The 23,968-nt window shown below is 43.1% G+C and overlaps 1 protein-coding gene across 1 annotated transcript in view; it reads left to right on the top strand.

Moving 5' to 3' along the window:
• Positions 1–23,496, top strand: part of GPR153 (G protein-coupled receptor 153) — a 58,438-nt gene extending 34,942 nt beyond the window's left edge. Inside the window, exons 3-5 of the mRNA XM_089665773.1 lie at positions 11,015–11,204; positions 13,529–13,713; positions 22,380–23,496. Of these exons, the coding sequence (XP_089521899.1) occupies positions 11,015–11,204; positions 13,529–13,713; positions 22,380–23,150 (1,146 nt within the window). The 3' untranslated portion in view covers positions 23,151–23,496. The remainder of the gene's footprint in view (positions 1–11,014; positions 11,205–13,528; positions 13,714–22,379) is intronic.
• Positions 23,497–23,968: the final 472 nt, after the last annotated feature.

The raw sequence follows: 23,968 nt of genomic DNA, 5'->3' as shown, positions 1-23,968 counted from the left end.
GGTACCTGCATGGTTCAGGCACCCTCCAGAGGTTGCTAGGTGTTCCTTAAACTGTGGCTTGTTGAACTCCCATCTTACTACCCTTATATTACGCCATAGTAAAGTTTGTAAAACAAAAAAGGGTACTTTGATTGTGGAAGTTGAGGATAGTTACACATTATAAGAACTTGTAAAGTATAAAAACGTTTGTTTTATTACTTCCAAACTAAAAGTAATGCAATAAAATGTATTCTTTAAAAAAACAAAAAACAAACCATCCAAATGGAGGATATTTACATACAGAATGTAGAATATATGAAGATTACCCAAAGGTTGTGCTATATAGTATATAACCCAAACAATACAACAGTACCGTGGGGCCCTTGATGACATGTTTTCCAGTCTTCCACTTCCTCAGGACTGGGCTTTAATCTCCCATACATATGTAACACACAGTAGATCAGCCATTCTCAAACAAGGTTCCATAGAACCCAAAAGGTTCCTCCAGATTTTGCTGGGGGTTCTGTAAACTGTGGCAGATTGATCTCCTATCTGATGGTGCCTGCACGTTTCTGGGGCCAATGCCACTTGGCCAAGCCAGAGGCATTTTGATCACTACTGTAAGGGGAGGGGGGGGCATTCTTCCCACTAGTTTGCAGTGAAGAAAAAGTCCAATCGAGGGCTCAAACAGCAGAGCCACCTTTTGTGATATGTATTATTGTTTCTTTAGAGAAGGGTCGAAGTAATTGGATTTTGATGAAGATCAGGTTTATTGATTACAGCAAAGATGCGTTTCATGGCTAAACTTTGACAAATAAACCTGATGTTCATCCAAATGGGGGCCCCTGTCACGGCATTTCATGGTCTTCTGCTTTCTTGGGACCAGGCTTTCATTTTCCCTACATATGTAACACACAGTAGATCATTAGTTTCAGAATCCGGTGGTAAGTGGAGCAAAATACTTACTTTATATATGTATAATTTTCCCTGAAGCCTTTCTCAACCTCTTTACTCCAGAGGAACATTTGAAATTATTTTCAGGTCTCAGGGAACCCCTGCTAAAATGAATTAATTGGGGGGGGGGGGGGTCAATGGGGAAAATGCCCCTTTCATTGGTATCTAGTGGGAAAATGCCTGGCTTTTCCAAGTGGCATTGGCTAGAACCATGTAGGAACTAACAGATGGGAGTTCAAAAAGCCACAGTTTAAGGAACTCTTGCAAACTCTGGATTGTGCCTGAACCATGGCGCTACTATCAGCTGGGAGGTCAATCAGCCATAGTTTAAGAAACATCTAGCAACCTCTGGAAGCACCTCAGAACCACACAGGCACCTTCAGATGATAGGTCAATCAGGCATAGTTTAAGAACCCCCTAGCAACCTCTGGAGGGCCCTAAAACTATGCAGGCACCATCAAATGGAAGGTCAATCAGCCACAGATTAAGGTACCTCTGGAAGGTGCCTGAACCATGCAGTTACTATCAGATGGGAGGTCAATCAGACACAGTTTAAGGGCCCCCTAGCAACTTCTGGAAGGTGCCTGATCCATGCAGGCTGGGCCGGACTAACCATTTGGAAACTCGGGCACTGCCCGAGGGCCCGGGGTCAGTAGGGGGCCCCATGAGATGCCCCTGGTACCTTTTTCATAGGCTTTTTTGAGTGTGGGCAAGGAAACAGGGGCCCCATGATCCCCTTTTTCCCGGGGGGCCCCATGAGTTGTCAGTCCGCCCGTGCATGCAGATACTATTGGATGGGAGGTCAATAAGACACAGTTTAAGGGCCACCTAGCAACCTCTGGAGGTACCCCAGAACCAAGTAGGCATCATCATATGGGAGTTCAAAAAGCCACAGTTTAAAAGGAACCCCTAGCAACCTTCGGAAGCACCCCAGAACCATACAGGCACCATCAGATGGAAGGTCAATCAGCCACAGATTAAGGAACCCCTAGCTACCTCTGGAAGGTGCCTGAGTCATGCAGCTACTATCGGACGGGAGGTCAATCGGCCACAATTTAGTGGCCCCCTAGCAACCACCGGAGGTATCCCAGAACCATGTACGCACCATAAGATGGGAATTAAAAAAGCCACAGTTTAAGTAACCTCTATCAAACTCTGGAGGGTGCCTGAACCATGACACTGCTATTAGAAGGGAGGTCAATCAACTGATTAAGAAACCCCTTAAGATCTGAAGGAAGACCAGGAAACGTGCTGCCAAGGACTTCACAGTACCCTTTGAGCGATGTGCCATGTAACGTAACCTTTGGGTAATCCCCAGACATTTAATATACTGCATGTTACTATCCTTTTTTTTTTCTAAGAATACAGATTACGTTATTGAGTTCCTTTCAGCGTGACAATAATAAAACAAGCGTTTTTATTCCTTACAAGTTCTCATGATGTGCACCGTCCTTGATTTTCATAAAGTCCTTTCTTTTTTGTTTCACAAAAACGTTGCTATGGCATACGGATTGAGGGATGGTGAAAATTTAGGAGGATGATTCATGTCTGGATGTTTTATTCTGCTTTCCATTTTTTATATAAATATATATATACACACACACATATATTATTTTTTTTTCTCAATCAGTACATGTGTGTATTTATATATATATATATATATATATATATATATATACACTGTATATATATAAAAATAAATTAAATTAGGTATGTACATTTTATACATCCAGACTTCAAATTTATTTATATATATATATATATATATATATATATATTTAAAAATACATTTGAAGTCTGGATGTATAAAACGTATATATACCTAATTTAATTTTATTTTTTTTGTTTCAAAATAAATTTTACATATGACTGTATAAAAACACATGTACTATATCTGCATATATATATATATATATATATATATATATATATATATATATATAGAGAGAGAGAGAGAGAGAGAGAGTTTCAAAATAAATTTTAAATATGAATATATAAAACATATTTTATATTTTAAAATTATACTTCTATTATTAAAAAAAATGAAAAATGTTTATAGAATATGTATGTGTATATATATATATATATATATATTTTTTTTTTTTTTTTTTTTTTTTTTTTTTTCAATCAGTACATGTTGGTGTGGCAGAGGCATAAATGTGAAGAAGCAACAGCATAACCAATCCCCCTCATTATCCAAAATCCATCCAGGAAGTAAGCAGAGCAAAATTTAGGTGAATAAAATGAGCATTTTGCTCTACTTACCTCTAGATGTATTTTGAATACAAAGTTTCTATTGTGTGAGTTACATGCCGGTCGTAAGAGGTTATTCATTTAATTAACGTGCCATGATATACAGCAACAATATTTTTTTTTTTTAAAGAAAAGCTCCACCTTGAGCTCATGTCCTTTGCTGAGATGATGTCATCAACCTGCTGCAGGCAGGAAGAAGCATTTCCTCAGTCTCCTCTACAGTGATCAGACTGTAACAATTTTTTACTATTTAGCAAGTCACAAAGTGAGAGGTTATTATTATTATTATTATAATTCAGGATTTATATAAAGCCAACAGTTTGCGCAGCGCTTTACAAAATGTTGCAGCAGGGACTGATCTGCGTCAGACTTTTGCGCAGACTCCACAATTTCCATGACTGCGTCATCTCTTGAGCCGGCATCTTGGGTCCCATTCGCAGCCCCTTTGATGCTTTGATCTCTAAGAGGTTATAACTACCTGAAGCGTTACACATAACCTAGCAAGCATGCACTCATTATAAAAAATATATCTGATTCTAGGTCTGCGCAAAAAAAAAATAAAAAATCTGGAGTGGGTAAACTGATTTCAGATCCATCAGATATAATGCATGCAAGAATCTGAAAAGTGAAGATAAAAAAAAAGGATAAAAATCCCAGGTGGAGGTCATTATAACTTTGGAGACTCGTGTTCCTCGTCTGGCAGACGTGTCGGTTTAATTTAGGAAAATGTTTTGTTTTTTTCCACATTAAAGGTTTTCTCTTCGCTGCACAAAATGTCACCCTGCTCCTCGGGTTCTTCGTTTTTTTACGCTCTGAACAGAATTCAGAGTTTGAAGTCAGGATGAGCAAACTGTGAAGGTGAAAAGTTCATTCTTAAATCCGACTTCAGAAAAAAAAAGAAATATTCCTAACTCAGCGAGTTGGCTACAGGCGGGATTCTTCTTCACGTGTAAAAATAGCGCTTTCTGTACGGATTAGAGAGAAGAATTGGCTTTATAGAGGAGGGCGAGCCTTTCATATAGATGTACAGGAGACGAGATGGGGGGGCTCCGAGCATTGCGCTACAAGGGGCACATTGTAGATTTTACAAATACTCCCAGGCCAAAAAAAGTTTTCATAAATGAATAGATTCCATGTAAATGAATGAATGTTCTATTCGGAGTATTTATGTCATCAGCGGGAAAGGATTCAGAACAGAGAAAAAACTTCAGTAAAACAAAGCAAAGGAATTCCAAATATAACCGAGCCATTAATAAAAGTCAAAGAAAAATACATTCAGATCAGACTCCCTCCTTTCATCAGGGCCCCCGTGAGAGCCCACCGCTTCATCAGACTCCATCCTTGCATCAGGGCCCCCGTGAGAGCCCACCGCTTCATCAGGATTCCCTCCTTTCATCAGGGCCCCCATGAGAGCCCATCACATCATCAGACTCCCTCCTTACATCAGAGACCCCATGAGAGCCCACTGCTATATTCACTATATTCAGTCTCCCAGGAGCCCGCATTCACTATATCCGCTCGCCAAGGACCCCGCATTCACTATATCCGCTCTCCCCGGACCCCGCATTCACTATATCCTCTCTCCCCGGACCCGGCATTCACTATATCCGCTCTCCCCGGACCCCGCATTTACTATATCCTCTCTCCCCGGACCCCGCATTCACTCTATCCGCTCTCCCCGGACCCCGCATTCACTCTATCCGCTCTCCCCGGACCCCGCATTCACTATATCCGCTCTCCCCGGACCCCGCATTCACTATATCCGCTCTCCCCGGACCCCGCATTCACTATATCCGCTCTCCCCGGACCCCGCATTCACTATATCCGCTCTCCCCGGACCACGCATTCACTATATCCGCTCTCCCCGGACCACGCATTCACTATATCCGCTCTCCATTTAGCCAGAGAGCACATGTTCATTGCCAAGGCTTGGACCACAGAAAGATACTTTGGAAGACAGGGCCTTGAAAAAGTCTCCCCCCCCCCCCTAAAATGCCCTCCATGCTGTCATGTTCCAATGTATCCCCCCCCATGTTGTCATGTTCCAATGTATCCCCCCCCCATGTTGTCATGTTACAATGTATTTATTGGGATTGGATGTGATGGACCGACACAAAGTGGCACATAATTGTAAAGTGGAAGGAAAATGAGAAATGGTTTCCAACATTTGTGACCAATAAATCTGTGAAAAGTGTGGCGGCATTTGTATTCGGCCCCCCGGAGTCAATACTTTGTAGGACCCCCTTTGGCTGCAATTCCAGCGGCAAGTCTTTTTGGGGATGTCTCTTTCACATCTAGAGAGGGACATTTCTGCCCATTCTTCTTTGCAGAATCCCTCAAGTTCTGTCAGATTGGATGGAGAGCGTCTGGAAACAGCAATTTTCAGGTCTGGCCACAGATTCTCCATTGGATTTGGGTCTGGACTGTGACTGGGCCATTCTAACACATGAAGATGCTTTGATCTAAACCCTTCCGTTGTAGCTCTGGCTGGATGTTTCGGGTGGTTGTCCTGCTGGAAGGGGAACCTCCGCCCCGGTCTCAAGTCTTTTTCAGACTCTAACAGGTTTTCTTCTAAGGTTGCCCTGTATTTGGCTCCATCCAGAGGAGAACCAGGAGAGAGCAGAGTCACGGAGGCCGATGAAGTGGAGTTTACTGAGGAGGAGCGGGTGGTCGACTGTGTCAAAGGCAGCGGAAAGGTCAAGGAGTATGAGTACGGAGTAATGGCCGTTGGTTGGGATGAGTATGGAGTAATGGCCATTGGTTGGGATGAGTATGGAGTAATGGCCGTTGGTCAGGATGAGTATGGAGTAGTGGCCGTTGGTTGGGATGAGTATGGAGTAATGGCCGTTGGTTGGGATGAGTATGGAGTAATGGCCGTTGGTTGGGATGAGTACGGAGTAATGGTCGTTGGTTGGGATGAGTATGGAGTAATGGCTGTTGGTTGGGATAACTATGGGCTAATGGCCGTTGGTTTTAGCAGTTATTAGGTCATTAGTGAGTTTTAGTAGGACAGTTTCTGTGGAATGTTGTCGGCGGAAGCCAGACTGTCGGGGATCAAGAAGGTTGTTGTCAGTGAGGTAGCAGTTCATACGGTTGTGAACAAGGCGCTCGAGTAGCTTGGAGGCAAACAGGAGCAGGGAGATGGGTCTTAAGTTATTCAAACAGATGCGGTCCAGCGAGGATTTTTTGAGTATGGGGGTAACCAGTGCATGTTTGAGCGGGGAGGGAAAGGTGCCCATGGAGAGTGAGAGGTTGAAGATGGGGGTTAGAGAGTTTAGGATAGAGCAGGAAGGAGGCTGCAACAGTCGTGAGGGGACAGGATCCAGGGGACAGGTGGTGAAGTGGGCCTTGGAAAGGAGTTCGGTAACTTCCTCGGTGGTAACAGGGTTGAAGGAGGAGAGTGTAGAGTTTGGTGTTGGGCCTGGTATGTTGGTTAGAGGAGGAAGCTTGACACTGGAGATCTCATCACGAATTGTGTCCACCTTCTTCTTGAAATGACTGGCAATCTCCTGTGCAGTAAGTTGGTGGAGGCAATGGGGGTGGAGTAAGGAATTAAGGGTAGAGGAGAGTTGACGAGGATTGGATGAGAGGGTCTTCATAAAAGTGTTGTAGTAGGTTTGCTTAGCAGCGTGGAGGCTGGAGTTGTATTTGAGAAGAGCGGATTTGTAGAGGGTAAAGTCTTTCAGGGATTTATTTTTACGCTATGCTCGCTTAAGAGTGCGGCTGTGTCTCTTGAGACTTCTGGTGTCATCTGTTTGCCAGAGTTGTGACAGGCGAGGCCGGGTTGGGAGAGGAGCAAGAGCATCCAGGGAGGATGATAGGTTGTTGTTGTAGGCAGATGTGGCCAGCTCTGGGCAGGACAGGGGTGCAATTTCATCATAGAGGCGCTCAGTAACGGAGTGGAGAAAGTCAGGGCTGAGGTGATGGAGGGTTCTACAGGTAACGGTTTGCTGGTTGGAGGCATGGGAGGTAGGAGGCAGGGAGAGTGTGAAGCTCATAAAGTTGTGATCAGAGAGAGGAAAAGGGGTGTTAGAGAGGTTACAGGGAGTGCATAGGAGGGTGAATACAAGGTGGAGGGCAGGGGCGGACTGACAACTCATGGGGCCCCCGGGCAACAGGGGATCATGGGGCCCCTGTGTCCTAGCCCAAACTCAAAAAAGCCTATGAAAAAGGTACCAGGGGCATCTCATGGGGCCCCCTACTGACCCCGGGCCCTCAGGCAGTGCCCGAGTTTCCAAATGGTCAGTCCGCCCCTGGTGGAGGGTGTTGCCATTGTAGTTGGTGGTGGATTGTGACCATTGTGTTAGGTTAACAGAGGAAGTTAGGTTGAGTAGTTGAGAGGAGGCAGGGGTGTGAACATTGACTGGGATGTTAAAGTCACCAAGGATGATGGCGGGCACCTCAGAGGAGAGAAAGTACGGTAGCCATGCTGAAAAGTCATCAAGAAAGTGTGAAGCTGGGCCTGGGGGCCGGTAGATGACTGCGATCCTCAGACAAACAGGAGAAAAGAGACGAATACAGTGCACTTCAAAGAGTGGAGGGACAGAGACGGAGGGGCAGAAAGAACCCAGAACGTGCTTTGTGGGGAAATGTTCTCTGAGGGCTTCACAGAACAGCTGTATTTATATGAGATCACATGACACACAGGTGGACTCTATTTACTAATTAGGTGACTTCTGAAGGCAATTGGTTCCACTAGATTTTAGTTAGGGGTATCAGAGTAAAGAGGGCTGAATACAAATGCTGCCACTTTTCAGATATTTGTCAAGAATGTTTGTTAGGAAAACCATTTCTTATTTTCCTTCCACTTCACAATGATGTGCCACTTTGTGTTGGACTATCACATCCAATCCCAATAAAATACATTGGCAGTTTTGGTTGTCACATGACAACATGGGAATATTTCAAGAGGGAGGAAGACTTTTTCTAGGCACTGTGTATCTATTTTTTAATTTATACTAAAAGAGTGGACTATTTCCACCTAACAATTCAAAATAAAGTTTCCTGCAAAACGCAGATTCCTGTGCCGGTTACGTTCGGCTTTTTGCTCCTGCAAATAACGCCTCTTATGTCCCATAACGATCGAACTTCGCCGGATGGCCATTATAATTGGACAAAACCACCAACACTCGGAGGAATGCTTGAACGTTCTTGTCTCTTGCTACATTGTTTTCTCTTGTTATATCATTGCCATGTATTTTGTAGAACTTGCAGCTTTGCCTTCCAGCCAGAAGATCATTTCTTGAAGTGTTTTGTTTTTTTTTATTTGCGGTAAATCCTTTCTCTGTTGCCGCAAAAATCCGGTACTGCAAACAAAAGACCCGTGTTCCAGGTTTAATTTGTTCTCCCAGCGGTGGCTTTGGTTCTTCGAAATGACTTCTGTTTGAAATGTGTGATATTTGGAGTTACCGCAAGCCAATTAGCATTACATGGTGAGCTGGTGGGCTGATGTATAGCAAGTGCAAGATAGACAACCCAAGTCTGCCCTCTAACGTCTGAGTCTGGTATTACACCACAAAGCTTGTAATATACAAATGTAACCCCCATCCCCCCCCAAAAATAAAAATAAATACAGGCCATCGTTTAAAAAGAGCAAATATTGGACTAAATAAATCCTAATTTATAGGTTTGCCTATTTAACCACTTGCTGACCGCAGTATAACGAAGGAAAGAAAAGAGAAAGGAAAGAAAAGAGAAAGGAAAGAAAAGAGAAAGGAAAGAAAAGAGAAAGGAAAGAAAAGAGAAAGGAAAGAAAAGAGAAAGGAAAGAAAAGAGAAAGGAAAGAAAAGAGAAAGGAAAGAAAAGAGAAAGGAAAGAAAAGAGAAAGGAAAGAAAAGAGAAAGGAAAGAAAAGAGAAAGGAAAGAAAAGAGAAAGGAAAGAAAAGAGAAAGGAAAGAAAAGAGAAAGGAAAGAAAAGAGAAAGGAAAGAAAAGAGAAAGGAAAGAAAAGAGAAAGGAAAGAAAAGAGAAAGGAAAGAAAAGAGAAAGGAAAGAAAAGAGAAAGGAAAGAAAAGAGAAAGGAAAGAAAAGAGAAAGGAAAGAAAAGAGAAAGGAAAGAAAAGAGAAAGGAAAGAAAAGAGAAAGGAAAGAAAAGAGAAAGGAAAGAAAAGAGAAAGGAAAGAAAAGAGAAAGGAAAGAAAAGAGAAAGGAAAGAAAAGAGAAAGGAAAGAAAAGAGAAAGGAAAGAAAAGAGAAAGGAAAGAAAAGAGAAAGGAAAGAAAAGAGAAAGGAAAGAAAAGAGAAAGGAAAGAAAAGAGAAAGGAAAGAGAAAGGAAAGAGAAAGGAAAGAGAAAGGAAAGAGAAAGGAAAGAAAAGAAAAGAAAAGAAAAGAAAAGAAAAGAAAAGAAAAGAAAAGAAAAGAAAAGAAAAGAGAAAGAAAAGAGAAAGAAAAGAAAAGAAAAGAAAAGAAAAGAAAAGAGAAAGAAAAGAGAAAGAAAAGAAAAGAAAAGAAAAGAAAAGAAAAGAAAAGAGAAAGAAAAGAAAAGAAAAGAAAAGAAAAGAAAAGAGAAAGAAAAGAAAAGAAAAGAAAAGAAAAGAAAAGAAAAGAGAAAGGAAAGAAAAGAAAAAGGAAAGAAAAGAAAAGAAAAGAAAAGAAAAGAAAAGAGAAAGGAAAGAAAAGAGAAAGGAAAGAAAAGAGAAAGGAAAGGAAAGGAAAGAAGAGAGAAAAGAAAGGAAAGAAAAGAGGAAAGAAAGGAAAGAAAAGAGGAAAGAAAAGAGAAAAGAGGAAAGAAAGGAAAGGAAAGAAAGAAAAGAAAGAAAGAAAAGAGCAGGACCCCCCTCCCCCGTTGTCTCCACCCCCCTACCTACCTCTAAGCACCTTCACTTGGTTGCACCCCCACCCACCTCTCAGTACTGACCCTTTTAGAGAATACAGAGCCAAGTATCATTTCGTGGTGCTAAATAATTTGTATGGAATTTGTTAATGATAGCATGAAAAGCAGATCCCCCACAGCCAGCAGCATTAGACCCCACCAGCAACAATAGATTCCTCCAGCAACAATAGACCCCAAAACAAAAATACCACCCTAGCAACAACAGACCCCCCCCCAGAAGCTACAACAGATCTCCCAGCAGCCAGCATCAATAGACAATAAATACCTCCCTCAACAGTAGATCCCTTGCCAGCAATAGACCTCCCCAGGTACAATAGATCCCTCACCGGCAACAATAGATCTCCCCAGCTACAATAGATCCCTCACCAGCAGCAATATACCTCCCCAGCTACAATAGATCCCTCACCAGCAGCAATATACCTCCCCAGCTACAATAGATCCATTACCGGCAACACTAGACCTCCCTAGCAACAATAGATCCCCCCGGGCAACAATAGACCTCTTCAGCAACAATAGATCCCTCACCGACAACAATAGACCTCCCCAACAACAGTAGATCCCTTGTCGGCAACAATAGACCTCCCCAGCAACAATAGACCTCCCCAGCAACAATAGATCCCTCACCGGCAACAAGAGACCTCCCCAAGCAACAATAGATCCCTCACCAGCAAAAATAGACCTCCCCAGCAACAATAGACCACTACACAAAAATAGATCCTCTTCAGTGACAATAGATCCGCTAGCAGGCAGCAACAACAGCAGATCCTCCAGCACACCCCAGCACCCCTTGCCATTACATGCTTTCAGTGCTGGAGGTGCCAAAACAGCGTTCACCCACAAAAAGAAACTCCCTGGATATACGTCCTGTCTGCAAATGGTTATACCAAGCTCACGGCTGCAGCAGGGGAACTTTTCTGGACATGTCTATTTCTCAAGTTGTTTTGACATTATTGATCCAGTCCATTGATTAATACATTTTTTTTCCATTGGTACGCAGGTGGTGAGTTTTGCCAGCCTGAAGTTTGATAAGTCCGATGACTGGATGGTGCTGGGGGTCCTCTGGTGTTCCGTAGTACAAGCTCTTCTACTGCCGATGTTCCTGTGGGCCTGCGATCGGTACCGAGCAGATGTGAAAGCGGTCTGGGACAAGTGCATTGCGATCATGTCCAACGATGATGAAAATGAAGGTGAGAAATTCAAAATGCTTCCGGGAGAACACAAAAATGGCAAGTTTCCATTTTTCCATTTTTACAGGTTTAAGATTTCAGTTGCAGCCTAAGAGCAGGCACTGGTGGAGCATTTGTAATGGCTCGTGCACACGGGCCTATTGGGCCGCAGAATGGAAGGTACAGCTGCATTTTGGCCCCCAGAAGCCACAGGTGTTGCATACAGCCTCCTGTACAAATGGGTTGCAGGATATGGCTGCACGAGGGTCTACGCTGGTACTTGCATAAGCACATGCATGCATACAGGCATACAAGTCTGCATTCGGGGTTGTACACCCATACACATGCATGTGTTTACGCATGTACTGGCGTATACCCGTGTGCAGCTGTACTCTGTAATTCATGTGTACAGGCGGCTACAAAGCAATACTTCCTGGGTGCCAAAATATAGACATATTTTAGGTTTTATGGCCCAATATGCCCATGTACATGAGCCAAAGCCGGTTCTGTGTACCTCTTCTGATCTTGGTGTCATGCCCTTGACACCTTTGCTCAGTACCCCTCAATCAGTGAGCAGTAAATGATGTGCAGTAACCTCTAGCAGCCCATCAGTGAGCTGCAAGAAAGTGCAGTAACCTCTAGCAACCAATCAGTGAGCTGCAAATGATGTGCAGTAAACTCTAGCAACCAATCAGTGAGCTGCAAATGATGTGCAGTAACCTCTAGCAACCCATCAGTGAGCTGCAAGGAAGTGCATTAACCTCTAGCAACAAATCAGTGAGCTTCAAGGAAGTGCAGTAACCTCTAGCAACCAGTCAGTGAGCGGTAATGATAATTAACAAAATGGGCTGCTCAGTCTAAGATGTCCGGGCCTATTTTTTGTCCTAGTCCGGACCTGCTTCTCATGTATAATGTATTCCTATGTGGGTGCTGGACTGTCTGGGCATTGTCTTTGATAATGCGTTTAGCTTCGATCTGATAATTTTCTGTATAACTTCAGTGTGTTTCTCTAATAAATCAGTTCTTTTTTGCTTACTCCAAAAAACTGGTGTTGTCTAGTTCTTTGAGGTAGCTACAATCACTTGCCTTGTGTTCCAGAGCTCGGCAGAGATACCCAGTGGGGGTGCCAGTACCCAGTCGGGGTGTCAGGAGTCCGTCCATGCCACTAAACCTCCCTTGTCATGTCCCAGCAGTTTTATTTTTGCTGTGAGAGAAACCCTTTTTATTTCTTCCTGTGATATCATCTTGTAAATTTCTTGTGGGAACTTTCTATTGACATAGGCACGTCCCCAGAACTACATCTCCCAAGAGCTCTTTTCCTATGCAGAGTATTTGGGTGGCTCCTGGGAGTTGAAGCAGCAGCATTGTTCTGGTGGGAAATAAATTCATGTGGAAAGGAACAGAGGGAGGGGAGGATAGGTGGAATTTTGTAGTCTAGCAGACATGGCTGACAACACTGCTTGAGATTTAATTGCAGCAAAAACTGTGTTGTCAGCCTGTTGGCGAGTAGCCGAGCCTACCCACAACGTAACACTGACCTTCTGGGCAATACAGGACTTTGCCTGATGACTCTCCCCGATGAGTGGGTAGCAGGCAGAGGCCGACCCCCAATCCCCCTTCCTGGCTGTGTACACCACATGCTCACAACCAGGGGCTCCAGATGCTGGGCGTTATCTCCAGGCCTAACAGTCAGGGGACACCAGCAGAACCCAAGGGAGGAACGTCACCAGCACACCAAAGTTCTCCAATATGGGTCTGAAGCTTTAATAAGCAATCATAATAAGCGACATTTCGGAGACTCAGGACTCCTTCATCAGGCAGCACCCACCTACACGCATGGCCACTCTGATGCAGGAACGTGTGCGTTAGGGTTTTGAAATTGTACCAGCAGAACCCATTCTCACACTCTTCAGAGCAGCATTCTTGCCAAATAAAGGCACCACTAGGCTGGATGTAGTTAGTGTTCTTTACTGAAAGCCTTGACCAATCACATGGCTTCGGTGGGTTGCAGACCCAACACAGTTCCAATAATGACTGGTACTCTTGGTCCCAGGACCTTGACTCTTTTCTCTTCCTTGGCAATCTGACCCATTTCTTACTAGGTCCTGCCCTAGTCTCCCAGGCACCTTAAAGGGGAACCTACCCTACCACCTGCCTACAAGCCCAAATAGGAACTTGTGAGCAATCTGGATTCCTTAGATGGAATTCCTAGAAGTGATCAATCATCTTTATACTCCATGAAATCATAAACCGTTCTTTTACTATATTACGTATTGCTTCTCATCTTTCTGTCCATCGTGTACTATATATTCCTTGTGGTAAAAACATAGTTTTGCCTGTTATAGATCACAGTCCCGATGGCGGTATCCACTCGGACCTCATCTATGAAAGGCCCTATGACTACAATTATGGGGGTGACCTCATGGCCATGGAACGCATTACAAAATATGACATCTCTGCACTGGAGAGGGGAATACCACAAATCTATCCAGTCAAAGAGGCACAAGAAGATAAAATGCACTATCTCCAGGTATTGTGGATTCTGATTCCAGAACTGTATAACCTAAGTTACAACTGATATCAGTCTTTACTAGAACTGCAAAAGTCAATAGGTGCAAAGCTTCAGTAGGCTGAAAATCCAAAAAGGAGATGTCCAGGGAGTCAGGGGGAAAAATGGTCTCCTTGTGAAAGAAATATGGGTTACATTTTATAAGGTTTTTGCCTTCAGCTGAAGAAAACAAAAAGCTCAAAGCTCAGCTGACGGGTTAGTCTAATGTAGTACCTACGTATGTATCAACATATGAAATAGTACACAATTTTAAAAAATAGAACTCAACTGGCTTCATTTCCATTCTCTTGTGTAGGACATTTACACATAGATGCTTTTATATGTTTGTGATGGAATCAAGTTTTGGAGGAGCTTAGCATGGCTTCTAAGTTCCATTAAAAGTCTTTAAATAGACATGACCATTATCTAAATCAGTCAGTTATTCTCAACTAAGGTTCCATGGAATCTTAGGGTTCCTCCAGAGGTGGCTAAGGGTTCCTTGAGCTGTGACTAACTGACCTCCCATGTGCTGGTGCCTACATAGTTCCAGGTCCAACACCACTTGGCAGAGCGATGATTGTAAGGGTGGAATTCAATGCAAGGAGCATTCCTCCCACTGACCACGACCAAAGGAATGGGCATTTTCCCAATAACCGCCAATAGCCTAATCTTATCAGGAATTCCCTGGGACCTGAATATTAATGCAAATGGTTCCTTTGAGATAAAGTGGTTGAGAAAGGTTGATCTATATGGTGGTTCCCCACCTTGGTGGTCCCTGAGCTGATGATAGCACTCCAAGCTCTTCCTCAATTCCCTCCTACATCTGATATCACCAATAAAACCACACACTCCAACCCTGAATTCAAAATTAATAAGCAGTCTAGACATTTCATCTTTTAAAGGGTTCAATCAACCCAAAACTGGCATTTCAGCTTTGTGTAGACAATAGCAAGTCTGGCAGTGAGATTTGTTCCACTTCACTAGACCAGACAAGATATTATCCACCCTTCATGAACTATGGAAACAGTAAGGGAGAATCATGTGTGATGGTCTTGCCTCTTTTAGAGACTGGTATACCAGTCATTGGTCATAAATTGCGGGTTAACATTTGGGGTGTATTTTTTTCTACCATCATCTCTATTAACAGGCCTCCTCAGACAGGACATGGTGCAGTGACCACCATCTTAGTTCGAAGCCCTTTAGTTATTCTGGGGGAAAAAATTTGAGGAGGACTTTTCATCTTATACAACAAAAATGCATAGAACACCAAGAACTGGTTCTATGATCATCATAAAGCAAGAATCTGTACAGTCCAGGTTCCTTGTGCCCAACCTGCGTTCCTTTGGGGTTTGAAGACCAGCAGTCTGTAGTATGAGCCCCGATTTGTTAATGAGCCTTTCCTAACAGTAATCTCTAGGAGTTTCAATCTCCAACCACTTCTACATCTAGAAACGTCTCTAGCCCTTTCCTGTAATACATCTTCAATCTCTGACAGTCCTCTGTAGCATTACCTGTAATAAATAATTTTTGCAGCTTTTTGGAGACATCGGGGGCCACATTTAATGTCCCCTGTACCTTGTAAGTTGACAACCACTGGTCTAGGGACTAAGTAGGCCAAGAGGAACATGTACATTCATTATCATCAATAGATAAGGTTTACATTTATAGAAAGATAAAAAGGTAGGGAAAGGAAAACATCAGGTTTTGTTTCTGTCTTTGTCCTACAGAGGCGATTTCCATCTCATTTCTGTCTGGGCGGTGAAACAGGAAGTCTGAGGAAAATAGTGGGAATCCCATTAGGGGTGAGCTTGGGTTTAGTTCAAAACTCAGAAGGAAGCTGTCACTGCTGGACCGGTCAGCTTTGGCATTCCCTGCCCTGCAGCTGCCTGTACACAGGAGGGGCAGGGATGCACGTGACATTATTGACCCAATATGACCATGTGGCCGTATTAGGTCAAAGATATTGACCCAGTATGACCATGTGGCCATAGTACGCCAAGGACATTGACCCAGTATGACCATGTGGCCATAGTACGCCAAGGACATTGACCCAGTATTACCATGTGGCCATAGTACGCCAAGGAGACTGACCCAGTATAACCATGTGGCCATAGTACGCCAAGGACATTGATCCAATATGACCATGTGGCCGTGTAGGTCAAGGACATTGACACAGTATGATCATGTGGCCGTGTTAGGTCAAGGACATTGAACCAGTATGACCACGTTGCCGTAGTACGTCAAGGACATTGAACCAGTATGACCACGTTGCCGTAGTACGTCAAGGACATTGAACCAGTATGACCATGTGGCCATAGTGCACCAAGGACATTGACCCAGTTTGACCATGTGGCCATAGTACACCAAGGACATTGACCCAGTACGACCATAGTACACCAAGAACACTGACCCAGTACGACCATGTGGCCATATTAGGTCAAGGACATTGACCTAGTAAAGCCATGTGGCCATATTAGGTCAAGAACATTGACCTAATAGGACCTTGTGGCTGTATTAGGTCAAGGACATTGATCCAATATGACCATGTGGCCGTGTAGGTCAAGGACATTGACCCAGTATGACCATGTGGCCGTGTTAGGTCAAGGACATTGAACCAGTATGACCACGTTGCCGTAGTACGTCAAGGACATTAACACTAGATGATTATTTGGCCAGATTAGAACAAAATACAGTAAAACACAATATGACCATGTGGCCATACTAGGTCCATGATTTAGACCTAATATGGCCCAATGATGTTACATGCATCCCTGTCCCTTTTTGTACATGCAGCTTTTAGGCAGGGACCACAGCTGATTGGGCTGGCAGTGACAGCTACCTTCCAGGTTCGCATCAAACCAAAGCTCATCCTTAATAACCATCTTAGACAGTTGTCACCAGAAAATGTGTCCCCATTGCAAGCCTTCCTCTACTTTCTGTCCCGGATACAATGGTCACCAGGACACATAAAAAGAATGAATCACCGAAGCTTAGACACAGACAGAAAAATAAAAACTTGACGGTGTATCTAAGTCTTCCCCAGTCTATTTAGAACTTAAAACAAAGTCACACAATAAAATAGTTTAAGTTTTTAGACCTATTGGCTACCTGGTTTTTTTTTTTGGTTTTTTTTTGCTTTGCTGTAGCTTTATCAGATCTGCCACTCCGTACTGGCAGAATCTAGTCCACCCGCATCGTCATATGTTCTGTATTTGTCGGCAACTAACGCTAGGGATTTCATACTACATTCCAAATACAAGTCATATTTTTTGATTGTCTCACTGTTTTATTCTTGTTATTATTTTTAGTATACATGATTATTATGCTGAGCAAAAATGAAGATTGGCAGCACAGAGGGATAGAACAATTTTGCACGTAATGAATCTTATTTTTAAAAATAATAGCAATTTTTAAAAGTTAGAAAAACAAATTACTTTGCTGATTTAATTAAAAATTGATTTATTATTTTGATTTGTTTATAATTTTTCTTTTTTTTTTTCGTTTTTACGAGGGAATGCCGTTTCTGGACTTTTGCTTGCACTTTTTGCTGCTCTTGTTTTCTGTGCTATATTTTTGTTTGAAATAAACGTGGTTTGCTGCTCTTAAAATGACGCTTTTGTTTAGTCTGTATCAGTTCCTTCTTTAATCATCATGCATGCTGAATTTAAAATAAAAAGGAGTGGCTTCAAGTGCAACCAACCCAAACCCATCCATTATGATTTGTGTTTCCCACCCCAAAATGCACAACGGTTAATGGTTTTCTTTTCACCTCAGTGATGTATTTCTAATACTGGATATATTACTCAAAAATTGTATTCGCCTTCAAGTCTGTTTAACTTATAGACTTAAAGGGGTTGTCCGCAGAGGGGCAGATTTACCAAACTTACAGTTACGTTGTCTGTAGAACCAGGTGCAAGTCTTCCCTTCAATAATCTCTCATGGTTGAAAGTGTTGGAAGCCCCTCATGCTTCAACATTTGAGACGTCATCTCAACTGCTAGGTTTGAAGACCAATGATTTGCAATCAGACTTGGAAAGGAAGAACTTGCACTTGTTTCCAGAGACAAGCTAGCTGAAAGACAGATAAATCTCTACCTAGGTGGATACGTCTTCCAAAAGAATTTTTTTTTTTCCAACCAGCGTGCCTTCTTTTTAATTTACAATCTGCATGCATCAATGTCCGTTATTTTGCATAGACCTAAACATTTTGCATCTGGCTTGTGTTACTTAATAGCGATTGGTGTTATTGACACACGAACATTGAGATTTTGTTCACAAAATGCTACGAAATGCATTGCACTTTGAAGTATTCCTTCTACGCTATATGGCAAAAAGTTTGTGGACACCTGACCATCACACCCATGTAAGCCCTGACTGGTCCCACACTGGGAACAGCCCTGAGCCAGCAACTCTGGAACAGAACAGAACCAGTGCAACTTGAAATGAGGACACTCTAAGCTAGTAGAACTAACTTCTTCACAGTAGGCCTCTAACAGGATGTAGACATTCAGCTTCAGGGGGATCCCACACTGGAAACAGCCGAGAGCCAGCAACTCTGGAACAGTCTCACACAAAAAAAATCCCAAAAGCTCACAAAAAGAGACCAACAAAGCAACAGTCCCTCCAGGATCTCTCTCATGTAATCCCTGACTGGTCCTGCTCTTTGCCCCAGATTCTATTCCCTGTTTGGTGCATAGCAGATTCTCAGTCTCTCCTTTCAACCAGGCAGAAATGTATTTTTTTTTTTTTTGGTTTATTGTTTGAAGAACTGGGAAGGGGGGAGGTGAGCCTTGGGATACTCCAGAACCAGTGCAACTTGAAATGAGGACACTCTCTAGTAGAACCAACTTCTTCACAGTAGGCCTCTAATATAAGAGGATGTAGACATTCAGCTTCAGGGGGATCCCACACTGGAAACAGCCGAGAGCCAGCAACTCTGGAACAGTCTCTCACAAAAAGAGCCGAAAAGCTCACGAAAAGAGCCCAACATAGCAACAGTCCCTCCAGGATGTCTCTCAAATAAGCCCTGACTGGTCCCACTGTTTGCCCCAGGTTTATTGTTTGAAGAACTGGGAAGGGGGGATGGGGTGAGCCTTGGGATACTCCAGAACCAGTGCAACTTGAAATGAGGACATTCTCTAGTAGAAATAACTTCTTCATAGTAGACCTCTTAGACCTCTAATATAAGAGGATGTAGACATTCAGCTTCAGGGGGATCCCACACTGGAATCAGCCCTGAGTCAGCAATTCTGGAACAGTCTCTCACAAAGAGCCCAAAAACTCACAAAAAGAGCCCAACACAGCAATAGTCCCTCCAGGATTTCTCTCATGTAAGCCCTGACTGGTCCCGCTGTTTGCCCCAGGTTTTATTCCCTATTGGGTGCATGGCCGCCAGGTACACAGCAGATTCTCAGTCTCTCCTTTCAACCAGGCAGACATATTTTTTTTGGTTTATTGTTTGAAGAACTGCACAAGGGGGGTGGGGTGAGCCTTGGGATATTCCAGAACCAGTGCAACTTGAAATGAGGACACTCTTTAGTAGAACTAACTTCTTCACAGTAGGCCTCTAATATAAGAGGGTGTAGACATTCAGCTTCAGACATTCAGCAACTCTGGAACAGTCTCTCTCAAAAAGAGCCCAAACGTTCACAAAAAGAGCCCGACACAGCAACAGTCCCTCCAGGATCTCTCTCATGCCTTTACTCACTGTGTAACTCTATACATGGCTGCCTTCTTCAAATATCAACCACACCTTGTACCGTAAGCCTCCTGGCCAGATCCTGTGCAGACCTTTTTTTTTTTCCCAGAAGTCAGGCTCGCAGCTCTCTAAGCTGGAACTGCGTTGAACCACCTGTAGCTCCACTGGATAGTCCAGGGACAAGGATAGCCCTTCCAGGCTTGGTCTCTCTCCACCAAGCAAAAAGACCCTGCGGTTCTAGACCCCATGCTATTTATGCACTCTGCAGCCACTTACTGGTCACCCTCTGGACCAGGGATTGGATGAAACTGCATAAATATTCAGGCTCCCCATTTAGTTACTCCACGCCTATGTTCCAGAACCACCTCAAAAAGTTTTGGAAAGAAGGGAGGAGCAATCAAATCTGCAGCCTGTTAAAACCCAGAGTGGCCAAAAGCAATCAACTTGCTCCTCTGGCTACAGAGGAGCGACAACTAAGTTTGCCTAAACCTGCTTGCACCTAATTAGCAGGGTGCTACACTTTGTTAGGTATCACATTCCAAAACCATAGCCCATTAATATGGATTCATCCCTTTTGCAAATCAGAGTGCCTCCACTCTTCTGGAAAGGCGTTGGACCATGACTATAGGAATTTGAGCCCATGTCTATAGAAATTTGAGCCCATTCCACCAAAAGGACATTAGCGAAGTCAGGTACTGATATTGAATGAGAAAAACCTGGCTCACAATTGATGTCTTAATTCACCCCAACAATGTTCTACAGCGTTGGGGTCAGGACCCAGAGCAGGCTATTTGAGCTCCTCCACACCAAACCCATAAATCTGGATTTGTACACAAGGGCACAGTCATGCTGGAATAGAAAAGGGTCTTCCTCAAACTGTTACCACAAAGTTGGAAGCCCAAAATTGTCTACAATGTCTTTGCATGATGACATGTCAAAAGTACCCTTCAATGGAAACACCTGAATCAATCATTCATAGGGGTGTTCACAAACGTTTGGCCATATAGCTTATGTAAATTTTCATATAATTTTTTTTTTTTTTTTGGTAAAGGTGAGCAAATTGAGAAGATTTAAAAAAAAAAAAATCAGAATGTCAAAGTCCCATAAACATCTCTATTTTCAGAACATCCTTACTGTTTGGAGGCTAACAGCAACCAGCCATTAAACGGCCATTTATATATCATGAGGCAGCATGCTGTAACCCACCTATTCAAAGTTTTTTCGTCTGTCTCCAAGAAAAAGCAGCTGCCGAGGTTGATTTAAACCATAAACTGAAGAAGACCTTTGAGGTCTACATATGCATGTGTGCCATCTATATTGATTGAAGCCCCACATTTTTTTAAGATTTCTCAGCTAGTCCTACTGGAAATTTATAGATTTTGCCTTTCATTTAAGGCAGGGGTCTCCAAACTTTCTAAACAAGGGGCCAGTTTACAGTCAGAGCAGAGCCAGACTGTGACCAGTGGGAGTAGAAAATGTCCTGGTATCAGTAGGGGTAAACAATGCCACATCTTTAGTGGGGGAATAGTGTCCCATCATTGGTGTCCGTGGGAGGAATAGTGTCCCATCATTGGTGTCAGTGGGAGGAATAGTGCCCCATCATTGATATCAGTGGGAGGAATAGTGCCCCATCATTGGTATCAGTGGGAGGAATAGTGCCCCATCATTGGTGTCAGTGGGAGGAATAGTGCCCCGTCATTGGTGTCAGTGGGAGGAATAGTGCCCCGTCATTGGTGTCAGTGGGAGGAATAGTGCCCCGTCATTGGTGTCCGTGGGAGGAATAGTGCCCCGTCATTGGTGTCCGTGGGAGGAATAGTGCCCCGTCATTGGTGTCCGTGGGAGGAATAGTGCCCAGTCATTGGTGTCCGTGGGAGGAATAGTGCCCCGTCATTGGTGTCCGTGGGAGGAATAGTGCCCAGTCATTGGTGTCAATGGGAGGAATAGTGTCCCATCATTGGTGTCAGTGGGAGGAATAGTGTCCCATCATTGGTGTCAGTGGAGGAATAGTGCCCCATCATTGGTATCAGTGGGAGGAACAGTGCCCCATCATTGGTGTCCGTGGGAGGAATAGTGCCCCGTCATTGGTGTCAGTGGGATGAATAGTGCCCAGTCATTGGTGTCCGTGAGAGGAATAGTGCCCCGTCATTGGTGCCAGTGGGAGGAATAGTGCCCCGTCATTGGTGCCAGTGGGAGGAATAGTGCCCGTCATTGGTGTCCGTGGGAGGAATAGTGCCCCGTCATTGGTGTCCATGGGAAGAATAGTGCCCAGTCATTGGTGTCCATGGGATGAATAGTGCCCCGTTATTGGTGTCAGTGGGGGGAATAGTGCCCCATTATTGGTGTCAATGGGAGGAATAGTGCCCCATCAAGAGTATCAGTGGATGGAATGGTGCCCCATCAAGGGAATCAGTGGCAAGAATTATGCCCCCCATTGTTGGTGTCAATAGGTAGGGCTGGATAAAAGACAAGCAAAGGGCCACATCAGATCCCCGGGCCTCAGTTTAAGGACCACTGATTTATAGGACGATTGTTGACTTTCTATAAAAAAAAAATGGAACTGATATTACGATTCATTCCCTCAATATTCTTACCCCAGTTTGCTCACTGGCTCCATTAAAAATTACTTTTATTAATTTAAATGACATGATTTCACTATTAATTTGGATTATCTAACATGTATTAAGCATTTTGGTGAAGATTTGGAAAATTATAGATATTTTTGATCCAATATTAAGTCATTACATTAAAAAAAAATTGCTGTTTATCTCAGCTGTGTACAGAATAACAAATACAATTGTAAAATGTTTTTTGAAGCCCTATTTCAAAAAGTTGCAAAATTAGCCAACACCAAGCCATGATGTTTCATGATGCATTTTATTTGGTTTTGTCACTCCCTAAAGTTGTGAAAGCTTTGCATACCCCAGTTCTTTAATTTTGTTTTCTCTTTTTAGGTCCCTCCAACAAGACGCTATTCCCATGATGAGACGGACATATTTACCACGGGTCAGATACCGGCTTTCCTTCACGGCTGGGGATCAGCTGAGGATATCGCTGCCATCTCTTTCTTCACACTGCCAAGGCGTGATAGGCGGAGCAGCCTGGTGTTTTACCACGAAGAAGCCAGCTTGCCGTATCGAAAGTGCCGTAAGGGATCGGAGAGCCTCCTTTCTTTGAAACATTTTACCTTGGAGGAACTATACAAGGACGATTTCAAGTGCTTTAGCCGGGAAGAGGTGGTCAGTTTTATTGACGACACTCCTCTTCCAAGTCCACGAAAAACTGCCGTTAGGTCTTCTTCAATCTCACTCATACCAGAGACTTTGAGGCATCCAACAGTTGCCCACTTCACTCTGACGGACTTCGAGCGAGAGCCACAGGTGTTACGGAGGATTTCCAATCATGGGAAGAGTTGCACTCTTAACGTTCCTGGTCATCTTCGACCTCACGACCATAAGCGGTTCTATACGGAAGGACATCGGGGTAGTCAGAATACTCAACGACCCGTTCAGAAGGCTGAGTCTCAAAAACTAGATGAGGTAGCAGCAAATTCTAACTCCGCCGACTCCGGCAGTTGCCAGACCGGCCTGGACAATACATGGAGCGAGCAGGAACAACTTGACAAAGTAGAATGCAAGGGAAGTACGAATAGCTTTTTAAGCACGCCCTCCGAATCTTCTGGATATATAACTTTCCATTCAGACTCCATTGGATCTACTTCCTAGGGATAACCCAACTTCTTATCTATGAATATATGCTATTTCAGGGTTTACATTGCTCCTTCTCTTGTTAAATACCAAGAACTGGAAAAAGCACCAAAGAAGAAAACTTAGGTTAAAAAAAAAAAAAAAATTTAATATTCTGCTTTTCTTAGGAAAATAAATTCAGGAAAAAACATGATTTACAGGTCATTTTCAACTTGGGTTTGTTATGCAGAGAAAAATAATAAAAACCGCTACATCGATTTATTTCCTAAAATATTACATCCAATGAGTTGTACATGGAACGCGTCTTCAAGCAACAATTTAATCTTTACTTGTCATCAATAAATATATATTATATGCATGCCTATGTAACTTCTCTGTCCACTCTCTATAAGTGAATTTTTTGATATACACTTTACTATTTTCTAATTATGAATGAAATGTGTTAAGTGTAGATTACATGATCCAATGATGAAAAAAAATGTGGTTTTCCTAAAGAAAAAAAAACAAAAAAAAAAGCTAAAACATTGTACTAATTAATGTATGTTATTTTCTGTACTGTATTATACATTTTTAAATGAAAAATAATATATGTTGACATTTTTGTAATTTAAAAATTTGTTTACATTGATTCTGATTTAAGTAGCACGGTACCACTGAATACTTTGTTTAAGATTTGTTATTATTTTTCCCCCCCAGCGGATCATCATTCGAGATGACGAATGCACCATCTTTATTAGATGCTAAAGTTGTGTCGTTAAATGCTGCGCTTACAGGGTTTTAGTGAGGTGAAGGATGGGGTAACGTAGAACTCTGAGCAAACGGCATTCATCTCGAGA

The sequence above is a fragment of the Staurois parvus genome, unplaced genomic scaffold (genome assembly GCF_062004578.1).
Source record: "Staurois parvus isolate SC_StPar_1 unplaced genomic scaffold, SC_StPar_1.0 ptg002336l, whole genome shotgun sequence".
Classification (NCBI taxonomy): Eukaryota; Metazoa; Chordata; class Amphibia; order Anura; family Ranidae; genus Staurois; species Staurois parvus.
This window is presented reverse-complemented; position numbering and strand designations above follow the sequence as displayed.